The sequence below is a fragment of the Chenopodium quinoa genome, unplaced genomic scaffold (genome assembly GCF_001683475.1).
Source record: "Chenopodium quinoa cultivar QQ74 unplaced genomic scaffold, ASM168347v1, whole genome shotgun sequence".
Taxonomy (NCBI): Eukaryota; Viridiplantae; Streptophyta; class Magnoliopsida; order Caryophyllales; family Amaranthaceae; genus Chenopodium; species Chenopodium quinoa.
Window position 1 is genome coordinate 1695807 of NW_018743518.1, and position 22456 is coordinate 1718262.

A 22456-nucleotide genomic window follows, 5' to 3' on the forward strand; every position below is an offset into this window, starting at 1 on the left:
CCCGAAACCACCTCCCTTCCCCTTGCGCAGCCTCGAACTCACCCCACACATCTTGCCTAGCGTGAGCTTCAATGGAGCAATTGGAAGGGGTAAGGTAAATCACATTGAATTCTTATAAGGTAAATCACAATTCGACATCAAATTTGCCGAAATCGAAAACAAATTTCAATTCCTTAATAACCCAGATGAATTAATTCAAGAACTCACCCCACTCATTCCTTGTTCATCTCCCAAAAAGCCCAACAAAAACTACGACAAAAATGAGAAAACCTTAATTCACAAACAAATAAATTAAAATCAACATCAGATCCACAAACATTAAAATCATCGAAAAATCAAAATTAACAAAAGAAAAGTTCAGGGGGGTGGGGTTTCGGGGTGGTGGAGGAAGGGGATGGGGTTTCGCGGGTTAGGGGGTCGCGACGGGATAGGGTAGGGGAAAGGGGGTGGCTGTTGTGGTGTTGGTCGGAAGTTATGGAGGAAAGGGAGGGAGGCTGTTTGGGTTTCTTTTATTATTATTATTATTATTATTTATTTTTTAATTTTTTTGGTTTTTTTTTTTAATTTTTTTGTTTAATTATTTTTTTTAAAACGGACCAATCAGAAGGTGACACGTGGCAAGTGGTGGGGTCTAACTAACAGTCAACTAACGGACATCGACGGTCAACTAACGGAAATGGCATTTGGTGAATTTTGTTAAAACTCGGTGGCGTTTGGTGAATTTGGAAAAGTTCGATGACATTTGGTGAATTTCGAAATTACTCAGTGGCATTTGGTGAAATAGCCGTTTAAATTATGATTATAAATGTATATGCATAATGATGTGACACCCAACAACATGGGTCGTATGATAGAACAGAGAAAATTTAAGGATTAGAACTTTGATAATTTGGACAATAATGGCGTCCCGGCGTTGACCAAATAGAAGTCACACCCAGAGTTTTCGGCATAGCGTACGCCACATGAACACATTCTCCTTCATTCTGGTTTCCGAAAGTCAAATGCTTAGATTGTTCACACTTAAACTAAAGCATAGGTACACTTTAACTACCAATTAGTTACCTATCCAAAAGACAAGCTTTTGATCTTAGTGTTAGTACACAGCATTAACCAAAGTCTGATGACGATTGTTAAACCTTTACGATATATCGGACCTGTCAAGACTGAATCAGGCAAAATTACCAGAAAGATTAAAGAGAAAAATTGAGGCACTGGTAGAAAAGGATTTTTTTTTCAATTAAAAAAAAAATATCAAGCAATGTTGAACAATTGAACAACAACATTCACAAGTGGACACGGCAGAATTCGAGAATTCAAAGGAATGAAAAAACTGCTCGTACAAATTAAAGAAAGTTAACGAACAGTTGGTGTGGTGCATGCGCTCTGTTTTGCTAGTTTAATATACTCCGTACTTATTTAGCTGCTTGGATAACTATTGAGCTATCTGTACAAAATGATATAGCCCACATAGGCGTTACGGCCGGGAGATTATTTCCAAACACTCCTTTGAAAAACATTTTTATGTAAACATAAGATTTGTTTGCAAAATGAAAATAATCAGGTACAGCTTGGTAACTCTAATACACTCCTACTGTATTAAAGTGTGAGTGTAAAAAATTGATATTGAATGAAGTATAAAGTAGAGATTACAAGTTAAGAAATAATGAAATATGATGATATAGGAAAGGGGTCTCCACCACCTTGACTATGAATGACCTGTCCACGATGTTTCACCTACAAAATTACTCCATAAGTCTTAAACTATCCCCAAATCGATTTTTCAAAAATTTGCTATGGGTAAAAACTTAATCACATACTCGGACTATACTAACAGGCAAGTTGCAACTCCCTGACAGTCTGACACTCCAATACCTCGAGCTTATAATCAACAGATGATAACAGCATAAACTAAGAGAAATAAATTGGAAATAACCTCACCTATCTAAGTACCACAGATCAAGAGCCCAGAAAAAACAATTTCCAAATGTTTCAGTAGTGCATGTTATTGCGTGCTTTGCCTGGAGATTTGTTTGCTAATAAGGAATCACAGATTTGACAAGAGAAGAATCATAAAGTCCTCACTTATTCCTAAGAAAAACCCCAAAAACATGCCACATTTAATGGCTGCCCATATACATTATTTTCTGGTTTCTTGCAGATGGGTTTGTGCCCTACCGAGTAGCCACAGAAATCTTAGTATATAACCACATAATCATTGGGAAGGAACTAATTCAGAATTCATTATGCTAGGATCGTCTGAGCTAAGACACTGCGACTTCACATCAACACTCCTTTAAAATGATCCAAAGTGTGTTGTTTCAGGTCAAGCTGCTCGGTCAGGTCATGACTTTTTACGTTGTCATTACGAGACCAATTCATGTCATGTTTGGATCAGGACAATTTTGGTTTGGATCAAATCAGTAAATTACAAAATTATGCATAACTAAAAAAAATTATCTGCAAACTACACTTGTTATCAATTATTACCCAAAAAGTGTAGCAATTAGAAAGGGATATATATCAACTGCACTTAAATTAACTAATTTAAGAAAGACTTATTTATAGACAAGACCAAAAGTAAAAACCAAGACAAAATCAAAAAAAAAATATTAGTATCAAAATATAAATAATGAAAACACAGCACAAGCATTGATTTGGTTTTAATTTCTTCTTAGTGTTATAAACAAGTGCTAGCATTTGCGAGTCAAAGTTTAATTAGAAAATCAGAATCAAACATTTCTGTCAAATCAAAAACTTCCTACCAAATGTATCAAGGAAAAGACAGCTACATGCAACATCATATATAAAAAAAAACTCTATGTTCTATATAAGGATCAAGAGGAAGAAATCAGTTGACTAAATACACTAACAAGTTGTTGAAAGGAGGAGCTAACCGAAAGGCCGAGCTTGAGCTTGAATTAGAACTTTCACTTCTCATGAAAACGTCGCAATATTGATTCAGCAAAGCTTTTTTGCCTGTGCATACGAAATATTCAAGGTCAATATTTTGTACCTGGGAATTAGGGATAGATATATCTGTAGTTGTACCAAAACCCAAGAGAAACGTAAAAATGGGAAACTTTTTTTTTTTTTTTTTTTGGGGGGGGGGGGAGAAGCATTGATGAACGGCGGCGATAAAAGGACAACCCCCAAGATTACCCTCAATTCTCCCTCCTTATAACAGGCTCTACCTCATCCCATCTGCCACCACCTTCATTTTCTTTATTTTTTCTGTTACTGCTCCCTTGATATATGAGGAAGTCTTTGGCCATAATGGCTTGCGACCCCTATACAATGGTATTGATTAAGAAGTGTATCTGTACTTAACCAGATACCAACTAAGCACTACTTAAGTACCAAAGAGAGGTTACACTAGTCCAAATGGACACAAGCAATTTTTTAACTAAGCAAGCCTCTTTGTTAGATTGCAACACCCCCCCCCCCCCAACACCACCAAAGAAAAAAAAAAAAAGACCCTCATGCCCTTAAAATAAGAAAGAAGGGTACAAAAGAAGAGGGTGGCCAAGAGAAAGCAATGTTAAAGTAATTGAATCCCGTGTATGAGGAGGGCAAGTAGATTAAAAAACCTTTGCTTTACTTTAATTGGACTTACGGAAGGGTGTGGGGGGAGGGGGGGTGAACTTACTTGCTCTCTGTGAACCTAGGGCTAGGGCGTAAATACTTCAGGTAACCGTCCCAAGGAACCTTTTTCAAGCCTGCTCTATGAGAGATCATGTCTCTAACCCTGCAAAAAGAGAAATACATTACACACACACACACAAAAAAAAAAAAAAAAAAAAAAAAAAAAAAAAAAAGAACCCAACATCTCAAAATTATACAAAATGAAGGAGATAGAAATACTCATTCACCTCTCGGCAAATTTAATGGGAGTCTCTCCCGTTTTTATTGTTTGGGGCTCTAGATACCAAACATCACAAACAACAGCCCAAGATGTCATTAGCTGAAGCAGATGTGTTGTAAATGACTGCCTGCATATATATAGAGTTCAGAAATCCCCTGAGATAACCAGATATTCAAGAGTCTAGCTTTCAAATAATCAAAAAGATGAAAATACAACAGTGATGGACATTTACTGGCACACTAAAATCAGACTTAATTTATCTAAACTATGTCTATTAGCAGGCATATTACCAAATGGACACTTAGGGGCTTAGGGCTCAGCATAGAGATCAAGTATCTGCCAAATTTCTTTTCTTTTCTTCTTTAATCTGTTCCTTTTTCTTTGTCTCTATCCCACCAAGGTCATGTGAACATAAAACAGGTTGGATACTAGAAATTATGGATGTTTCTAAAGGAGTCACAAGTTGCAGTCACAAGAAACACACACAAAGAAGCAACCAGCTAACCACCTATAAACATCAAGACTTGCTGGTTTAGAACAAGAACAATTCTAATTTCTAAGGTTGATTTGTATATTACTAGATCACAAGCCGAAAGGAATTATGACCATAGCATAGAAACTTAAATGATGCCTGAAGAATCTAAGAGAAATTCAAACAAAAAGGAAAGAATGAAAGACACAATCAATGCAGCAATAGAAAATATCCTTATGTGACATGCAGAATCAAGAAAGAAGCTCACAGCATCCCTTACTTCTTACTGTTCCAGAAGGCATCAACAAAAATCTTGTTGTACTTGATAGCTACAGGACAAACAGGGCAGTCAAGCTCAAATGCACCCTAAATGAAGAAAAAAAATAATAGTTAAGCATCAAAGAACAAGTTACTGCCAACAAATTTCAACCAAAAGTTCACAACAGTAGCATTTAAAACTTATATTATAGTAATCTTTACCTTCTTGAACATAACTGTATACTCGTTATTAACACAAGTTCCTTCAGGAAATATCAGAAGCGGGTTATTGTCAGCCCCATGCACATGGTCCCTCAACCTGCAAATGTAAACTTGAAATTTAGAAAAGCCTAGGTAAGATACAAAACTCGAATGTTTCCAGACACGCACTTTCTTTGTACAACAGCACGGTCGTTTACTTCTGCACGATTGAACCAAATACATCCAAGACTTTCTAAAATAGTACTCTGCAGCAATCCTGCACAAAAAGGACAACAGTACCAAGTCACTACATAGATTTACCCTTTTTAAATAGGACACTACAATGATAAAAACGCTATTTTTAAAAATCAACGTTACATGCATCTGTGTTAGACTCAGCTTATTCGATGTCTGATACTCTGATTGCAGCTTTGCAATATGTTATATGATATTATTAAGCCCTAAGCTGTAAACGTGAAATACTCCAGTTCTGAAACTCTCAAGTTGCAACATATCAACAAAATTACATGTTGGTTTCTAATCATACATCATTCATTAACATGTATCCTTTGACCATCAAGTTTCTAGTAATATACAGAAAAGCAGAATCCGTGACAGCATACCAAAAACATCAAATTCTAAAAGGCGGAACACGCAAAGAGAATTGTTAGCATATCCATTGCTTTGAAATCCTTACCAACCCAGCCAGGATGCTTTTGCATAATGACAGCAAATGCAGTCATTTGTTCTAAAACAATGAAATCAATCATGGATGTGTGATTGGCCACGAAAATCTGTTTGAAACAAAAACAAAAGATCAATTTACAGTACATAATATGGGAAAAAACATAGATGAAAAAAAAGACAGCACAGATATTATCACCTGCTTAGATCTCACACTCGGCCGTGGCCCATGATACTTAATAACCCCAGTCCAAGATGCAACAAAGAAACTGCAAATAAGCTCCACAAGAGATCGCTGATAGGAAATCAAATGAAACAAAAAATGTCACCGCAGGTATTTTCAGGACTACCAATTCAAAAATAATAGAGAACCTTTTAAACAAAGTTCATAACTTCATTTACACCTACAAGTATTTTTGCTTCCCCAAATGCTAATAGTTGAAACGGCTAGAGTGCCCTTTTTTAACTTACAAAAACCTATTTTCTCTCCTCCCAACTTCAGCAAAATTACTTTTTTACTTCATGTTAGAATTAGAGAATTTCAGAGTAGAAGATTGTTAAAGATAAGAAGTTGACATTGCTACTCAAGTTGAGCTCAGGCTTGAGAGAAAAAGTTTCTTATTTCTACATTGTAATACGCATACAAGCTATTTCTGGACAATTCTAACTATTACATGAAGCAATCTACTTACACTACTAATTATATCATAGCAACCTTACAACTAACAAATCCTGAATTTAAGGAAAACATAACAAAGTCAATGACTTGACCATGGTATTAAACTCAGCCACATTGCAAATGCATTTTGAGGATAGTTAAGCTTATTGCAAATACAGTATATCAGACCACAAACCATCCGCATTGCCCGCGAAAGTGGTTCAGCAAACACTACTGAAATCGCAACAGCATCCGTGACTCAAAACCATGGAGTTGACTACTAAGCAATCTCCAACAATTTACTGTTTCTCTTTCATCATTCAAGCAAACGCATAATGTAAACAATAAAACAATCCAATTCCAAACAAAATCCTAAAATCAATATATTTGAGCGGAAAAAATCATGCATATAATTATAAAGTTATTGTTTCTGCGGTTCACTATTTTGGAAGTATAAAATCTGTAAATGGGGTATCGTTACAAACTACCAGTTTTGTAAATAGAGCACTAGTTTACTATTTGCGTATTTGGTACAGCCATGCTATACCAATTTCAGATTCTGTTAGTATATGGTTATAATAGGTCCTATATCAGGTAGTATGTCCCCATTCCCCAACTCTCAAATACCAATTAAAATCATGCCATTACATGCACCTAAAATGACTATTGTAGTTGTTTGAAATATGCAGTATAAGCAGCACTGCTATCACGACACGCACATATTAGTTCTTTTTCTAGGGAAACTATATTCCAAAGAACAAAAGAATATATATGAATTCTTAAACATGTATTAGTGCTTAAACTTGAACCCCCGGTAAAAAAATAAATAAAAAAAAGCGGGAAGTGGAGAACTGTACCTCTAATTTCTTCCTCAGCTTGTCATGCCCTTTTAATAAGAAATGAACAGGCATGTAGAGAGAAAGGAATATCATCCATCCAAGTGTCAAAACTAGAACTCTGCGGAAATACATTAAACAAGCGTCAGCTGGAGAATAGCACAGTGCGGAGTAGTCATAAGATTTATGAGCTCTATTACAAGAACATAACTCTCATTAACCTATCAGCAACAAACTTAGAGTGCAAAGAGTCTCAAAACAATACAGCATCTAACTACAGTAGTGATCGTAGATTACTTCCTTTCTATAAATTGATGCAGGGCCAAAGAATATGAATCATGAATTGGGAGCCGCAAACCTATTCACTTCCTCTTGACATATTTTTTTAAAGAAAATGGAACAATTGATGATTGATAGAAAGACCATTTCTTTGCACCAAAAGAATGTCCAAAATTTGAAGTGTCATGGCATGCCTTCAATTAATCTTTACAATAACCTCATGAATCATTAATCACCAAAACCAACTTCACCATCAAATTGTGTCACTTTCCACTCAAATTTTCATATATTCATTATCTCACTACAGTATGGCCACCTACACAAACTGACATTCAAAGCATATTTAACATGTTTGTCTAGACAAATTTAGAAACACATTGTTTCACATGCTCATGATTTTCCCACCTTTAATGCATATTCTACATGTTCGTCTAGACAAATATTTTTATCTCATCTTTAGTGGACAAATTTCCTCAAGACTTGCGTAACCACCTCTTAAGTGGCAGTCAAATCAAAGAAACCAACTCAAATACCCTCTAACTTGGAAAATTTATTGACACCGCTTTTAAGAAAAAGTGGTTTCATTTAATCGATTTGAAAGCTAACCTTATTGGGAAAATAATCAAGTATCTCATAACAACTCCACAACACCACAGCGGAAATAGATAGATATTCCAGTTCCAGGGCTCTGGAGGATTTGACTTGAAGCAACGAGTAAAAGAGTCCTGAGTACGTATTAAACAAAAAAAGATAGTCAAAAGAAGCCATAACCCAAGCATATGATACTCAGAAGCATGACATTGAAAGTCAAAGGTTTGCTTCTCATTTTGATTTTTAGCCCAAAGAATCTAACATATGTGTAAATGTGTAATGTGTTATCAATAATATTATGATAGAAACAGCCTTGCTGCAACAAACAAGATTTACTAAATCACGCAACACAGTCAAAGTTTTACTAGAAAGAAAATGACAAGAAAACAAGATACGGAAAAAAAAAAAAAATAGCAAAGTAATACCGAAGGAGATAAAACAAGCAACCATTGTACAAGATATAAAAAGGGTTCAAATATGTTTGTTCACACTATATGTTCAATCAAAAAGTAAATCACTCACATCAACAATGGCGCCAGCAGCCTCAGTAAGAGCGGGAGAAAGATCAATCAAGTCCCTCCTAAAATTGAGTCAATTCAACCCAAACAAATTAATACATATATCCATTTTAAAAATAAAAAAAATAAAAAATTGTTAATCAGAAGGAAAAATAAAGACAGAGAGAGATAAGTACAAACGAAGCTTGCCATGAGGCTCAGGGAGGGATTCAGAGAGATAATCTTCGATGTTGGGTCGGTCCAAATCCAATTCAGTGCTTACAGATGGATGTAGCTTCCCATCTTCACTCTTCCTCTCACTCATTTCTTTCTACACTCTCTCCTATAAGTTATTTGATGTTGCCTTTTCTTTGGCTGATTGAGAAAGAGAGTGAAACAACATTATTAAGCTTATAGATTCGGAAAACACTAATACAAACATGGGAAGACACTAACGAAGATTAAGAGGCCATCGATTCGGCAATGGCAAAGTAGAATAAGAGTATCATAATTGTATGAAGTACATACAAATGGAAGTATAGAACCATACCTAATAAGGATTAAATTTTTCAATAGATTAAACAGAATGTGACATTCAAACCTCAGAATAAAGCAATTTTTCAATGTGCAAAAACTGTCAAAGATAAGTTAAACTAAATTGCCATTACTAATCAAAATCAAAAGCATATCATTATATAGACACTGGAATTGGAAATATAAAATCATCAATCATGAAAAACACTAATACTTAACACTAATTTAATCAACAATTAAAACTAGAGATAAAAGAAGAAAAAGGCATCAGATAATAAGCAATGTTAATGTTAAAGCATAAGTTTGTTTCGTCATCTGCCAATTTATCAGACAATTATTAACTAAAAATCTCAATTCAGGTTGTAATTTAAGTTACAAGACATTAATTCGAGCTTTGAAACAATAAATCATGAATATAGCAGCAATTTAACGATTTAGGTAGCTAAAAAAGGCGATTTAAGCGAGAGAATATACCTGGAGAATATGCGATCGATGAATCAGCTAAAACCTAAATCGAATTAGTGAAAAAATCCTTGAATTTGCAGGTATAATGATTTAATCCAAGGAAAACAGAGAAGTTGCGACGATTTCAATGGAGGATTTTTTTGAAACTATTTCGGACAACAACAATGGTGATTTGAGGAGAGAGAAAAAAATTATATAAAAATGAAGTTAAGTGACTAGTGTGATTGAGTTTGTGATCCAAACCTTCAACTAAATATTGGAAATGTGGACATGGTTTATGATGGGACCAAAATTCATGTTATACAAACTTTGAAAATTAGATGATACACCCGGGTGCACCATGCTCATAGTGCATCCGGGTAAACAAAAAAAGGCGGAAAGAATATATAGTGTTTGATAAAGAACATACTAATGTTTGACAAAGAACATACCTTTAATATGTTCTTTGAGTGTGATCAGTGTGTTCTTTGAGTACAATTATATGTTCTTTACATTATAACTTATGTTATTTAACATATGTTGATAAACATATATGTTTTTTTGGGTTTAATAATACAAATTATGTTCTTTGAATTTGGCGTGTATGTTCTTTAAGGTCGTAGTGACGCCCAAATTCTATTTTTATTACCATATGTCATATTTAAATTACTTTTATTATCGTACATTCTTTGAGTTTGATTAGTGTGTTATTTAGGTATTAACTATATGTACTTTACAATATAAATTATGTTCTTTTAACATATGGTATTTTGAAATTTGATATTGAATCTTAAATTATTTTTAATTGAAAATAATATTAGAGTAAAAAAAAACTAAATTATTAAGGGAAGTTGAATTTTTTTTGGAGAGATAGAAAACTATTTTTTGGAAAAATGATATCTTTGGTAAGGATTTTTTAAGAGGTGATCAACATTGGCATGACTCGCATCCCGACCCGATCCGGCCCGAAATAGGGTGGGTTTGGGCAAACCTAAAAATGCATTTTTAGTTAAAACTCAAATCGGGTTAGAAAAAAGCCCGAAAGCCCGCTACTTTTCTACGGGTTTGGGCACGATAACTTATGATATGGCCCGGCCCTACTAGATTTTTTATCACCTCTAAATTTTTTCCGTTAATAATGTGTAATTTTTCAGAAAATTTAATTAATTTTTTATCTCGTTCTTTTAATTATATCTTTATGTTCTTTGGTAATGCATGTTTTTGTCAATTACAAACATGTTCTTTATTAAATACATGTATGTTCTTTATGAAACACAGGATGTTCTTTCCGCCTTTTTTTATTTATCCGGGTGTATGATGAGCACTGTACACCCGTGTGTATAAACCACGGATTATACAAACTTGGGCCTCTCATTAAGGCCTCGTTGTTTTGTAGCAGGGGTTTTAGATTTATCATGGGAGGAAGTTTATTATCCTTCGCTTGTTTTGATGGAAAACAGTAGTGTTTTGCCTGAACGATGCCCCGGATCAATACGTTAAATCTAATTTAATATATATATATATATATAAATATAAAGTAGGCATTTTTTGAGAGCATTTAGAGCGTCACGTAAGAAATATACTTATTTCGACCAATAAGAAGAAAGATTTGTATTTTATTTTTGAATTAAAAAATTATGTCGCCACCTAGATAAAAGTAACGAATTAGATTTGATATATCTAAAATTTTAATGTCACGTTGATTATAATCCACGAATTAAATTATTTTAATGAAAAAAAATAAAGTAAAAATATAGGAAAAGATAAATTTATTAATTCAATACTAGTATAAGAAATCCAAAAAAAATATACTAAGAAATATTTAAATGATAAACGCTTATAATAAAGTTTGATAGCTATCATTATAAGATAAATTTTGATAGTATTTATGATAAGAAATACAAATTTTTCATTAATTATAATTAAAAAAAAAATTGTGATACTTACCATTATAAATTGACACATCATACAACACAAACAAAATTTCTTATTAATAAAAAAACCCCATCAAACGAATTTTGTGTTAATTTTTTGTCATCAATGACCGGGTAATTTTTAGCTTAATTTTTAAAATCCTATGTTTAAATTAGTATTTCTAATTATTACTTACATTGTATTAATTTGGGATACAACGATTATATGTTTATGTTTTATTTACTAAATGTTTTTTTACATGCAGATCTAACACATCATACGACACAAATAAAAATTCGTATCAACACAAAACTCGATCAAGCGAGTTTTGTGTTAGTAATTTTGTGTTATTTTTAGGTCATCAATGTCCGGGTAATATTTAAAATCTTATGTTTAAATTTATATTTGTAATTATTATATTTATTTAGGATACTTAACGATTATTTGTTTATGTAATGGAATACGATTAGATGTTGTATACTTAATATATGGATGACTTTGGTTATTTTTTGAGATGATGAAAAAATTCCAATGCATAAATTTGATTTTATATCGCAACAATTTTTCATTTATTGGTAAATATATTGCTTTATTTTATATAAATGTAAAGATTTAATTTATATCAATTTTAGTTTGGCTAACATTTTCCGGTTCAATTTATCCATGTTGGTTGTGGACAAGGTTGGTGATTTTATCGAAATAAAAGATATGGTAAAATAATGAATAATGATTTAGGATTTAAATTATTACAAATTTATCATTTCACATTAAAGATCTTATATAACGGAAAAAATATCATATTTACAATTTATTTATATTTAATAAATTCATTATAAATTGTAGTAAAATATTAAACTTCTGTAATTTTGTCTGAAATTATTAAATACAATAAATCAAATAATTAAAAATCTTAGATGAAAAAATCGTGTATCACACGGGCTTCCATCTAGTATATATATAAAGGGGAGTTTTTTCTCAAGATTTCAAAAGGGGAGTTTTTCCCAAGATTTCAGAGAGCCACCTAGGATTTTAATTTTTTAAAAATTATTAGAGCACCATGTAGGATTAGTATTTTTAGAGCGTTACAAGTAGGATTATGCCACATAGGATTATTATTTTAAAGTATCACGTAAGATTAAAATTAAAGGTTTTAATTTATTAAAAAAAAACTTTTAAAATTGAAAATTTTATAAACAATTTATTTTATTTTGTATAAAAAAAATACTATTAAACTTAAAAAATGAAATTCACATTTATTTGATATTTTAAAAAAAATTTGGATTTGATAAAAAAAAATAATGAAAATATGACAAGTGATTACAATAAAATATTTTATAAAAAATACTAATAAAAAAAAATGAAATCACGTTTAATTAAAAAAAAATCAGCTTTCTTTCACAAAAAAATATATCAGTTTTGGATTAGATAAAAAAATAAGAAAAAAAAAATTCATTTAAATTAAAAATATATCATTTTTCTTTTTCTAGAAAATAAAAATGTTCATCATTTATCATTTATTCATCTAAAAGATTAAGTTATACGTAAACAAAATTTATCATATCTAACAATAAACTTTATCACCACTTTAAATCCAATATTTTTTAAATCCTATATAAACTCATCTATTGTCGCGATCTATTGTCCCACGCAATGAACGATGATCGATGATCGTAATTAATAAGCCACATCAGTCATAAGTGTTAATTTTGCAAGAGGGCGGGTTTAATTATGCAACTTATCAACTGGCACAATCAACGATTGATTTAAAAAAAATATGGAAGCCTGGGAGATTATATTTTCACCGTGTTTACAATTTGAAAAAAATTTGGTTATACATATAGTTTCACATATTTTATTTTCTTTCTATTTTTCTTCAAGAATTGTTCTGTATTGTTGTTTAAACAAACAATTTACAAAATATACCGTGTTTATATATGCGTTAACCTTAATTGTATAAGATTAAAAAAATAGTAATATTATGTATTAATTTTTTTTATTACAATTGAATATTATTAAATGTTTAATTTAACTATTAATAGAACCTCGTGCATCGCACGAGTTTAAATCTAGTATTCTTTATATTATAGTTTTCATGTATTATATTTTATGAAGATGCGCCAAGTCTATTCTTTGCTCATTTAATGATTAAATAAGCAATAACTATCATCATTTAATCATCAAAATAAGCAAAAAAATACCTTGAATGCACCGTACAACCGAGTGTATATATAATAACCTTTGTAACTTTGATCATCATTGATTTATAAAGTCTTGTTGAATTTGCTTTAGTCAATGTGTGGAATATTACAATATACGGGGCAATTCGTAATACAAGTAATTTTTACACACAAAAACGAAGATATTAATAGTTTTACCATAAAAATCAAATCGAGTCATCTTTAAGAGATAGAGGAAAAAACTGTCTCACCAATTAAAAAGTCAACAAACAAGTAATGTGTGTTGCATATATGGTCAACTTGTATATCAAGTACCCAAGTACGGATCATTAATTAATGGATTAGTTTGTCATTACCATCTTGATTAGCTAACTAATTTGCCGGCCTGGCCTACTAATCAAACGTCATGCATGGAATGTAACCATTAGTGGGCACCACTTTTTCATGTTTTTTTTTGAGAAGTTTTGAAGGCTTTTAAAATTTTTAACTAACTACCACCAAAATCATTATTTTTCCACTTAAAAGTGCGATGTTTTAACCATCTTTTTTTGTACTACCACCTATTTTCTGACTAATTTTCTTGATTATTAAGATGAGTAAATCTTCAGATATTTAACTTTTCTTTTTCATGGTGCAAAGTGCAGGTAACGAATTTATGAGCAATTAACATGAAATTATGAAAAACTTGGTAGAATCTACGAAGTGTATGACATTTTATACAACCTGTGATACTCCGTATTATATTACCAAATTAAGGATTTTGCTATACACATTAGTTGTGTTTAATGATAACAAATGATGATGATTTTGTCAAATTCCAGCTTTATTGAATATTATTTTGGGACCTAGTTAATTAAAGAAGGTATTTTTTGAAAACGTATTAATTAATTGCTTTTTCTTAATCTTTAGTAGATTGCCGATATTGACTAGATATAACTTAATCTATCAATTAGATATAGTTTATTCATTTGATGTGGCTAACATTGTTAGATAATCCTTGTAATTGAATATAGGACGACAAGTTTAATGCAAGTAACTAGTTTTTGTGCGCATACAATGTTTCGGACTATGAATGAATGTCGTAATTTTTAAATTTGAAAAGAATAAATGTACAAAGTAATAAACTAATATGGTACTCCATATGATTTAGTGCTTAAAACTTTTAAAACTTTAATGTTTCAACTTCAGATTCATAATATCCATTTTTTAAAAAAAATAATAATGTCTATTTACTGAAATTTTTCCTTAAATCATAAAATACTTCCTCTTTTTTTTAAGTGCTCCATTGGAAAATTTGACACTATTTATTAGACCTACTAAAATCAATGTTTGTGAATTATATATATAAGAAAAAGTATAATTTTGTAAGTGTTTGTTGGAATTATCTCAATAAGCAGATCAATTGTTGTAATTTATAGTTATTGATAATTAAAAATATTATTTGTCAAAAAATTTCATCGACATGTGTGTCATGTCACTATGTGACACTTAAAAAAAATAGAGGAAATATTCCATTAAAAATTGTGTAAATGATAGAATATAAATATGTATTAAAATCAGAAGTAGCAAATGATATTAATTACTCCATAGTTGATCACTATTAGAGTCGGTTTGATACAATTTCGATGAATACATGCATATATTATTTTCAAATGTTGAAACTTTAAAATTCTTAGCATTACTCGTTATTGAAGTGATGACCAAAGCACCAAACCTTGTTAAATAATTGATCGAAAACCAAATTGCAAAATAAGATTTTTACAAGTTGCACACAAACATTAATAGAATAATTAACAACCAAGATAACATAGAATTATTCAAACACTAAAGCTAGAATAAAATCCAAAAAAACAAAACAAAAAAAAAGGAGAAGAAGAAGAAAGATTCTACCTAACGCGCCCAGGTAGTGCATGTGTATTGCTCTGCGACTCAGTTAGCAGTAAACTAGGAGGGTATTTTGGTCTTTGAGTTGGCAATTACGTGGAGAATCCAACAATTTGCAATTAATCGTGGGATAAAAATTGTTAAAGGCTAAAAGCTTGAGGGCACGTTTAAAGCACGTGATGTGAAGGGAGCAAAGGACAGTTACAAAATTACAAAGATATTGCTGGATTGCCGGGAAACTTAAACAAAAATCTGTTGAAAAGTTTAGGGGTGTAGTAATTACAAAGAAATCAAAACGTACTTAATTATATTAGTGCTTTAGACCCCACCTTAAAGGAGACCATAAACGTTACCAGTACAACTTATGGATTACCATTTGAGAATTTGAATAATTAACATTTTGAATTTGTATTGTTGGAGTAATTATGGCTTATAATTCTCAATATCTCACTTAAAAGGGAATTGAATTTGTATTATTGGTGTAATTATGTTTTATAATTCTCATTATCTCACATAAACGGATCCATGATTCATGTTGTTTTTTTAGCTGTAAATTATGGATATTTTTAAACTAGAATTAAGATGAGATTTTGAAATTATATTATAGTGAAAATATTCATACAAACCATATTGTTGGAACATATCATAACTTATGGTTTGTGCGAGACTCGGTGACTAGTCAAATGTATTCTGATAATAATCATTATTAATCGTGAATCAAGTTAACATAGATTTATATACAATTACTAATCTTAAACTTAGTTGATTTGAACTTGTTTATACTTAATGAAATTAAATGAAATAAGGTGGGGATACAGTTTTAATAAATAAACAAAAAATTGTTACTCATAGATATTTACCTACTTTATCTTTTGATTAACATAATGGTTAGAAACTCTACATATAATAATTTTTAGATTGTGCTGTAATTATCTACGGAGTATTAAGATTATGACTTTTTTTATTAGTTACAAATGGTAAGTCAATTTCTTCATTTGATCTTATACCTTTCAAGGTACTTAATACATCATTGATTATTGAATTTAATGTTTTAGGAATAGGCAATCAAAGTTATAAAATTAGTAGCTAATTTTCTAATAAATCCTTGACATTGGCCAATTGGCATAATTGATGATAGAAATAACACGCAAATAGCGAGGGATATGGAAGGTAATTGCTTAACGTACACCTTTAATTTTTTTTAGAACTATATAATCGTAAAGTCATAATCCAAATTATCACTAAAAGGGATTCCATGATAGTGACGAATAATTAGATGTTATTGCATAAGATTGATGAGTAGTAACAACTTAGACACAAACACACATTATTATAAAAGTATAGAGAGTAGATTAACATGCATTGCATGCTAACGCTAATGCTAAACACGGTAATGACATTCATTAAATATTGTGATGGCATTTTCGCGTGATTATGAGATTGTAACCCACAGCAATTTGGTATATTAATCATGAAGTACGAGCATATTAGTTCTCCTCATAACCACTGCAATCACTTTAAAATTTCATTAGTCCAAATTAAGTTGTCCATAATAACCATATAAAATCAGATGAGGCAGGTGATTAGGCAATATAATTTATCAATAAATTCATTCAAAAAACACAAAAATGAGGTTAGTACGTAGCAGCCGAAGCCAGCACACATAAACAAAGAATCCTCAACAAACAATTATATTATCCCACCACAACATTACACTATAATAGAGAACAAATTATATTTAATTTTTTTTTTTTAAAAAGATAATGTTAATCTAAATTTGTCATTTTATGATTAGACTCACTCTAATATCTGCAAAACCCCTGTAGCACGGAAAGACATACTCAACTCACTACTATATATAAATTCCAACCCTCCCAAAAATACAACTTTCTGAACTTAAATAAAAAATAAATTTAAAAAAACCCAAAACCCAACACAAAAAAACTCCGGCGTTATTTTCCGTCGGAAAAATTGAGAGAAACAACAAAAATGGTGTTACAGAGGAATATTGGTAACAATAATAATAACAAATATCAACTTCAACAACCATTGCTCTGTTTTCTCTCGTTAATCCGTCATTCCCTCTCTTCTTCTTCGCCGAAGAAAAATGGCATCTCCGCCGCCGCCGCCGGTGGTAGTGTCTTCATCATCCGCCGGAATAGTTACCGTTATCGTTATCATCATCATCGTCATCGCCGGATTTTTTTGCCTGTTTTGTTTGGTTTACTCTTTGTTTTTGTTGTCTCTTTCTCTCTCCTCTCTCTTCCTTTTTCCGACCGCCGCCATAACAACCACCACCACCTTGTACTCATTCTCTCTCTCCTTTTTTATTTTATATTTTTAATTTTTTATTTTTTAGTCTGATGAATTAATTTGATTTCAGGATGATGATTTGATTGACGACTATACGAAGGTAAGTTGATTGCAACACGTTTCATATTTTTAATATAATTGTAGTTTTTTATTTTTATTTTGGAAATTTGTTTGTGGAAAAATGAATTACAGAGTGGTGTTGTAAGTCTACGACGTGATATTTGGAGCACGAATTCGTCGGGATTATACTATGGTTGCAGCAATGTCAGCAATAAATTTCTCTGTAAAATCTCACTTTCTATCTCCTCCTCTTAGTATGGAAAATATTTAGTTGTTACTTGTTATATTTGGTAGAAAATCATTAGCTCTACTTACACTTATTAATTTCGTGATTATTATCTAGTTTCATAATCTTTAAACTCAAATTTGAATTGAATTTTCATTGTTTATTGTTTATTGCTTATTGTTTATTGATTTTGATTTTATTTATTATTTCTAATTTCTGTTTTATTTAGCGGCGGATGAGAAGACTATACCTGATAGATACTTGTTGATTTCGACAAGCGGAGGATTAAATCAACAAAGAACAGGGGTGAGTTTTTCGCAATTTATTTAATTAATACTCTACACATTTTTAGAAGTGTCTTTAACATGAAGAACTTTTAGAGACGATGTACATAAACATGATCATGTTGTTAATCTATTGTAATCAGTATGTAGTACTATTCGGTAAGTAGTTAGGTTGATGTGAGAGTGAAACGAATGCCATATTAATATTAGTGGTTAATTGGTTATCAAAAGTCAATTATAGATACCTAAAGTTTTACGTGTGCAATGTACAAAAAAAGGTTTTTATATGCAATCATAGTCTGAAATTAGTATGGAGTACCTCCTTTGGTTGGTATAAGAGGATAGCGTGTAAGGAGCTTCAATTTTGCTTAAGGTATTGGTTATTCTAGCTGCTTTTCAATAAAAGGAGTTTAAAGTTTTGTATGATACTTATATTAGGAAGCTAAGTACTTCCTCAGTCCGTAAACGGCTTCTTAGTTACAGTATCAACGTAACTAATGTGAGTCCCTTTACTGGCATTTTGGGTAAGGAAAATGAAAGTTGTAAACTTGTAATGGTAATAGATTTCAAATTAAAGAACGGACTTGAACGAAAAGTAAAAGGGCTTTGAAGAGCGGAGAGTACGTGTGCTATAGTAGTTTGCATCAGTCATTTTTTCTTATTTATTTGAGCTTGTCTTATTTTTAGATTCGTTCATGTTTTCAGTTGTTTTCGAAGCTTAAGCCATCAAAGACTAAGGTTAAACGAATAAGATTAGAAATGTTGGGACCATCCCATTTTGGATACTTCTTTAATTTTTTGAATTTCTAGAACACATGGGTAGGGCATGCTATTTTCGCGCTATTGACAATTCTGTACAATAATTGTCACATTAGAGGAAGGGATCAACTTTTGGCAAGTCTTCTCATCAGATATGCTAACCTAAAATTCCTATTAAAACCTGTTGTTAATCATAGTCCCCACCAAACCTTGTACTGACTAGCTCGTTGGATGCTTATGCTTCTTAGGAAGTACAGCCCCATGATATGATAGGATAATAAACCATGTAGCTTACTATGACACTATTTACTCAATTTGCTCCAGTTTTAAGAAAAGAATTGTAATCAGAATATTTCTTTTTAAATCCATTATGCTCTTTTGATTAATCATGCTTTGGATATGCTTTAGCACTTGAACTGCAATTTTGCTAACTAATATGAACTGTTTCATGCTCATAATGGAACAGATTACAGATGCCGTTGTTGCAGCCTATATCTTAAATGCAACACTTATCGTTCCCAATCTGGACCAGAAATCTTACTGGAAGGATGCAAGGTTTGTTTTGACTCTTTCCTAGCATTTACCAATCAACTGATTAGTTCATTGGCCTAGAAAGGAAAACAAACATCAGTACTGTCTTCTTATGTCTTACTCTATCCACTTCATTGTGCATGCAGTGATTTTGGCGACATATTTGATGTTGATTGGTTTATGTCATTTCTTTCAAATGATGTCAAAATTCTAAAGCAGCTTCCAATGGTAGGAGGAAAGGTTCTTACTCCAGTCCGTACTCGAGTTCCTAGGAAGTCCAGTCCTAAATACTACCTGAATCGAATCTTACCCCTTCTCAAAAAGAAGCATGTGAGTATTATATTCTGCAAAGTGTATTTCTCTTTGAAGGAAATATGTCAACTTCTCTAATGTAAAGTTCCCCTTCCCATTTCAATTATGTGATTTGACAACATTAAACATACTTAATTGATCACTCAAGTAGTGCTACTATAAGACCTTTCAGGATGCATCATGCTCAGATCTTTCACATTTTGATGCAAACAGCTCGACCCCTATTTTTACCTAATTAATATCGACCCAACTACTACTACGATTTAGAGTTGTGTAGGAGGGTCAAATATATACGTACTTCTTGTGTGTGTGTGTGTGTGTGTATAAGGAGATAAATAAGAGATAGATGAGACATTTGATTTTAGCTGATTGTAGTTCAACATGGAATACTTTCCCAGTAATGACTTATTTAACTCTATTGCAAATGAGTGTATTGAATAAACTATTTTATGAAGCTTTATGCAACATTTTCATAATCAATAAAGTTCATGCGTTGTTATTTCTAGATTGGAGTGATTGGGTTATGTTATAACTCAAAAGTCTGTCAGACATTTTGTAGACTTTCATGAGTGCTGTTGAGTTAATGGATTTTGATGACTGACTTCTTTGCCGTGCAGGCTGTACAGCTGACAAAATTTGATTACAGGCTATCAAATGTCCTGGAGACAGATTTACAAAAGCTAAGATGTAGGGTTAATTACCATGCTTTAAAGTTCACTGATCCCATTGTTGAGATGGGAAGAAAGCTAGTTGAAAGAATGAGGATGAGAAGTGAACATTTTATTGCCCTGCACTTGAGGTAAGAGTGTAGCAAATCTCTAGTATTTTGATATAGTGCTATATCTTATTCTATTTTCAAATTCATAAATACGTTTATTGTGACCGTCAGTTATATTATGAAAAGGATGTTGCTCCTAAAGTCATAATTGCCAACCAGAGTGCACATATCTATGTTAATGTTTAATCCCCCCCCCTTTTTTTTTAGTGAATCTGCCCCTTCTAAATCTATATCTGTATATTACTATTATATATTAAAATATCTGTGTTTGTATTTGTTCTGACCTACTGCATAACTGCTAGACATTGTTTGTTGATAGTCATTAGTGGTCCTTGAACAAATTCCGAACCTCACTGTAAGAATAATTTAGGTCATACAGTCATTACTCATTAGTGGCCCTTGACCAAATTCTGAACCTCACTATAAAAATAATGTAGGTCAATCCGTTGATATATATATGTATCTTATGCCGCAGGTTTGAGCCTGACATGCTTGCATTCTCGGGTTGTGATTATGGTGGAGGAGAGAAAGAAAGGGCAGAACTTGGTGCGATACGAAAACGGTGGAAAACATTACATGTGAGTTTCAATGTGCATATATCTGTTTGTACATGAAGGAATTAGCTAAACCATTTCTAAGAAATCCATTGAAAATATGGACAGAAAAGCAACCCTGACAAGCAGAGAAGGCAGGGAAAATGCCCACTCACTCCAGAGGAAGTTGGTCTCATGCTGAGAGCGCTTGGCTACAACAGTGATGTACATATTTACGTGGCATCTGGAGAGGTCTATGGCGGAGAAGATACTTTGGCACCTCTTAGGGCGCTTTTCCCTATTTTCCATTCTAAAGACACTCTAGCCAGTCAGGAGGAGCTGGCACCATTTGCACCATATTCTGCTCGGATGGCTGCTTTGGATTTCATCGTTTCTGACGAGAGTGATGTATTTGTAACCAATAACAATGGTAACATGGCCAGGATTTTAGCAGGAAGAAGGTATGTATTCTACCTCAAATCAACTTTGCTAACAATAGTCTAATCATGCTAGGCACTATGGAGATAGTTAAGTTGTTGAAAAGCATGCAACTAAACATGTAGTTCTCTGGTGCAGGAGATACTATGGTCACAAGCCTACTATACGCCCAAATGCTAAAAAGATATCCCGTCTGTTCTTGAACATGAACAATATGACGTGGGAAGGGTTTGCTATGGGCATTAGAACTTATCAGGTTGGCTTTATGGGTGAACCAAATGAGGTAAAACCAGGAAAAGGCGAGTTCCATGAAAATCCTTCGTCTTGCATATGTAAAAGCTCCTTGCCCAACATTCCGGTCTATGATCTTCAGGATAATCCAGCCACCTTGTATCAAAAAGGGGAAGAATATAGCACAGGAGGTTTCGATGCAGCTGAAATAAATGATTACCAGAATATTGAGGATGAACAAGAATTGGCTGATCAAGAAGATTTAGAAAATAAAAATAATCTCCCAGAAAGAGAACTGCCTCGAGGCATTAATAGGGATCCAAGTAATATCCTGACATCAGATCATCCAGAACTAGAGGAGTTCCTTTCAGATTAAATGGCTCAGAAAAATTACTTTTCCTAGCAGCTTCTCTGTTCTTCACCTGATCCTATTCATTGACTTCGTGCATTTGGACTTGCCAGTTTCTGTAAAGCCGAATTTTGTCTTGCATTGATTTGAGCAGCAGACAGCAGTGACGTGTGAATATAACGTGTACAGAATGGCCTTTCCTGGCTAGCACAGAAGAAAGTTCCAGTTTCGACTTCCCGGTTTCTGTAAATGACAAAGTGTTTGAGCCTCAAGATAAGCTTGTACATTAGAGGCAACTGAATATACAAAGTGAAAATTTTCTCAGGGCAGTTTTTATTTATTTTTTTTTCT

At 32.3% G+C, this 22456-nt stretch overlaps 2 protein-coding genes across 3 annotated transcripts; one reads left to right on the forward strand and one right to left on the reverse strand.

Annotated features, from left to right (window-relative positions):
- Nucleotides 1–344: 344 nt before the first annotated feature.
- LOC110740105 (glycerol-3-phosphate acyltransferase 3-like) lies at nt 345–9608 on the reverse strand. 2 transcript variants are annotated; one of them, XM_021920605.1, is made up of 14 exons: nt 9347–9608; nt 8536–8713; nt 8364–8421; nt 7857–7975; nt 6993–7092; nt 5677–5772; nt 5491–5587; nt 4983–5070; nt 4815–4911; nt 4615–4700; nt 3870–3989; nt 3647–3745; nt 2895–2976; nt 345–1163 (listed from the first exon to the last, which is right to left on the reverse strand). In XM_021920605.1, the coding sequence occupies exons 2-13, from the start codon at nt 8661–8663 to the stop codon at nt 2928–2930; spliced, it is 1137 nt and encodes a 378-aa protein (XP_021776297.1). In that variant the 5' UTR covers nt 8664–8713; nt 9347–9608; the 3' UTR covers nt 345–1163; nt 2895–2927. The 2 variants fall into 2 exon arrangements, with proteins under 2 accessions (XP_021776297.1, XP_021776296.1); XM_021920604.1 differs by lacking the exon at nt 345–1163 and adding an exon at nt 1506–1734.
- Nucleotides 9609–16778: 7170 nt separating this feature from the next.
- LOC110740106 (uncharacterized protein At1g04910-like) lies at nt 16779–22453 on the forward strand. Its single transcript, XM_021920606.1, has 10 exons — nt 16779–17595; nt 17675–17704; nt 17797–17887; nt 18120–18196; nt 19400–19488; nt 19611–19794; nt 20394–20575; nt 21030–21132; nt 21217–21548; nt 21664–22453. Exons 1-10 carry the CDS (start codon nt 17281–17283, stop codon nt 22130–22132), a joined length of 1872 nt encoding a protein of 623 aa, XP_021776298.1. The 5' UTR covers nt 16779–17280; the 3' UTR covers nt 22133–22453.
- The last annotated feature ends 3 nt before the right edge of the window (nt 22454–22456 follow it).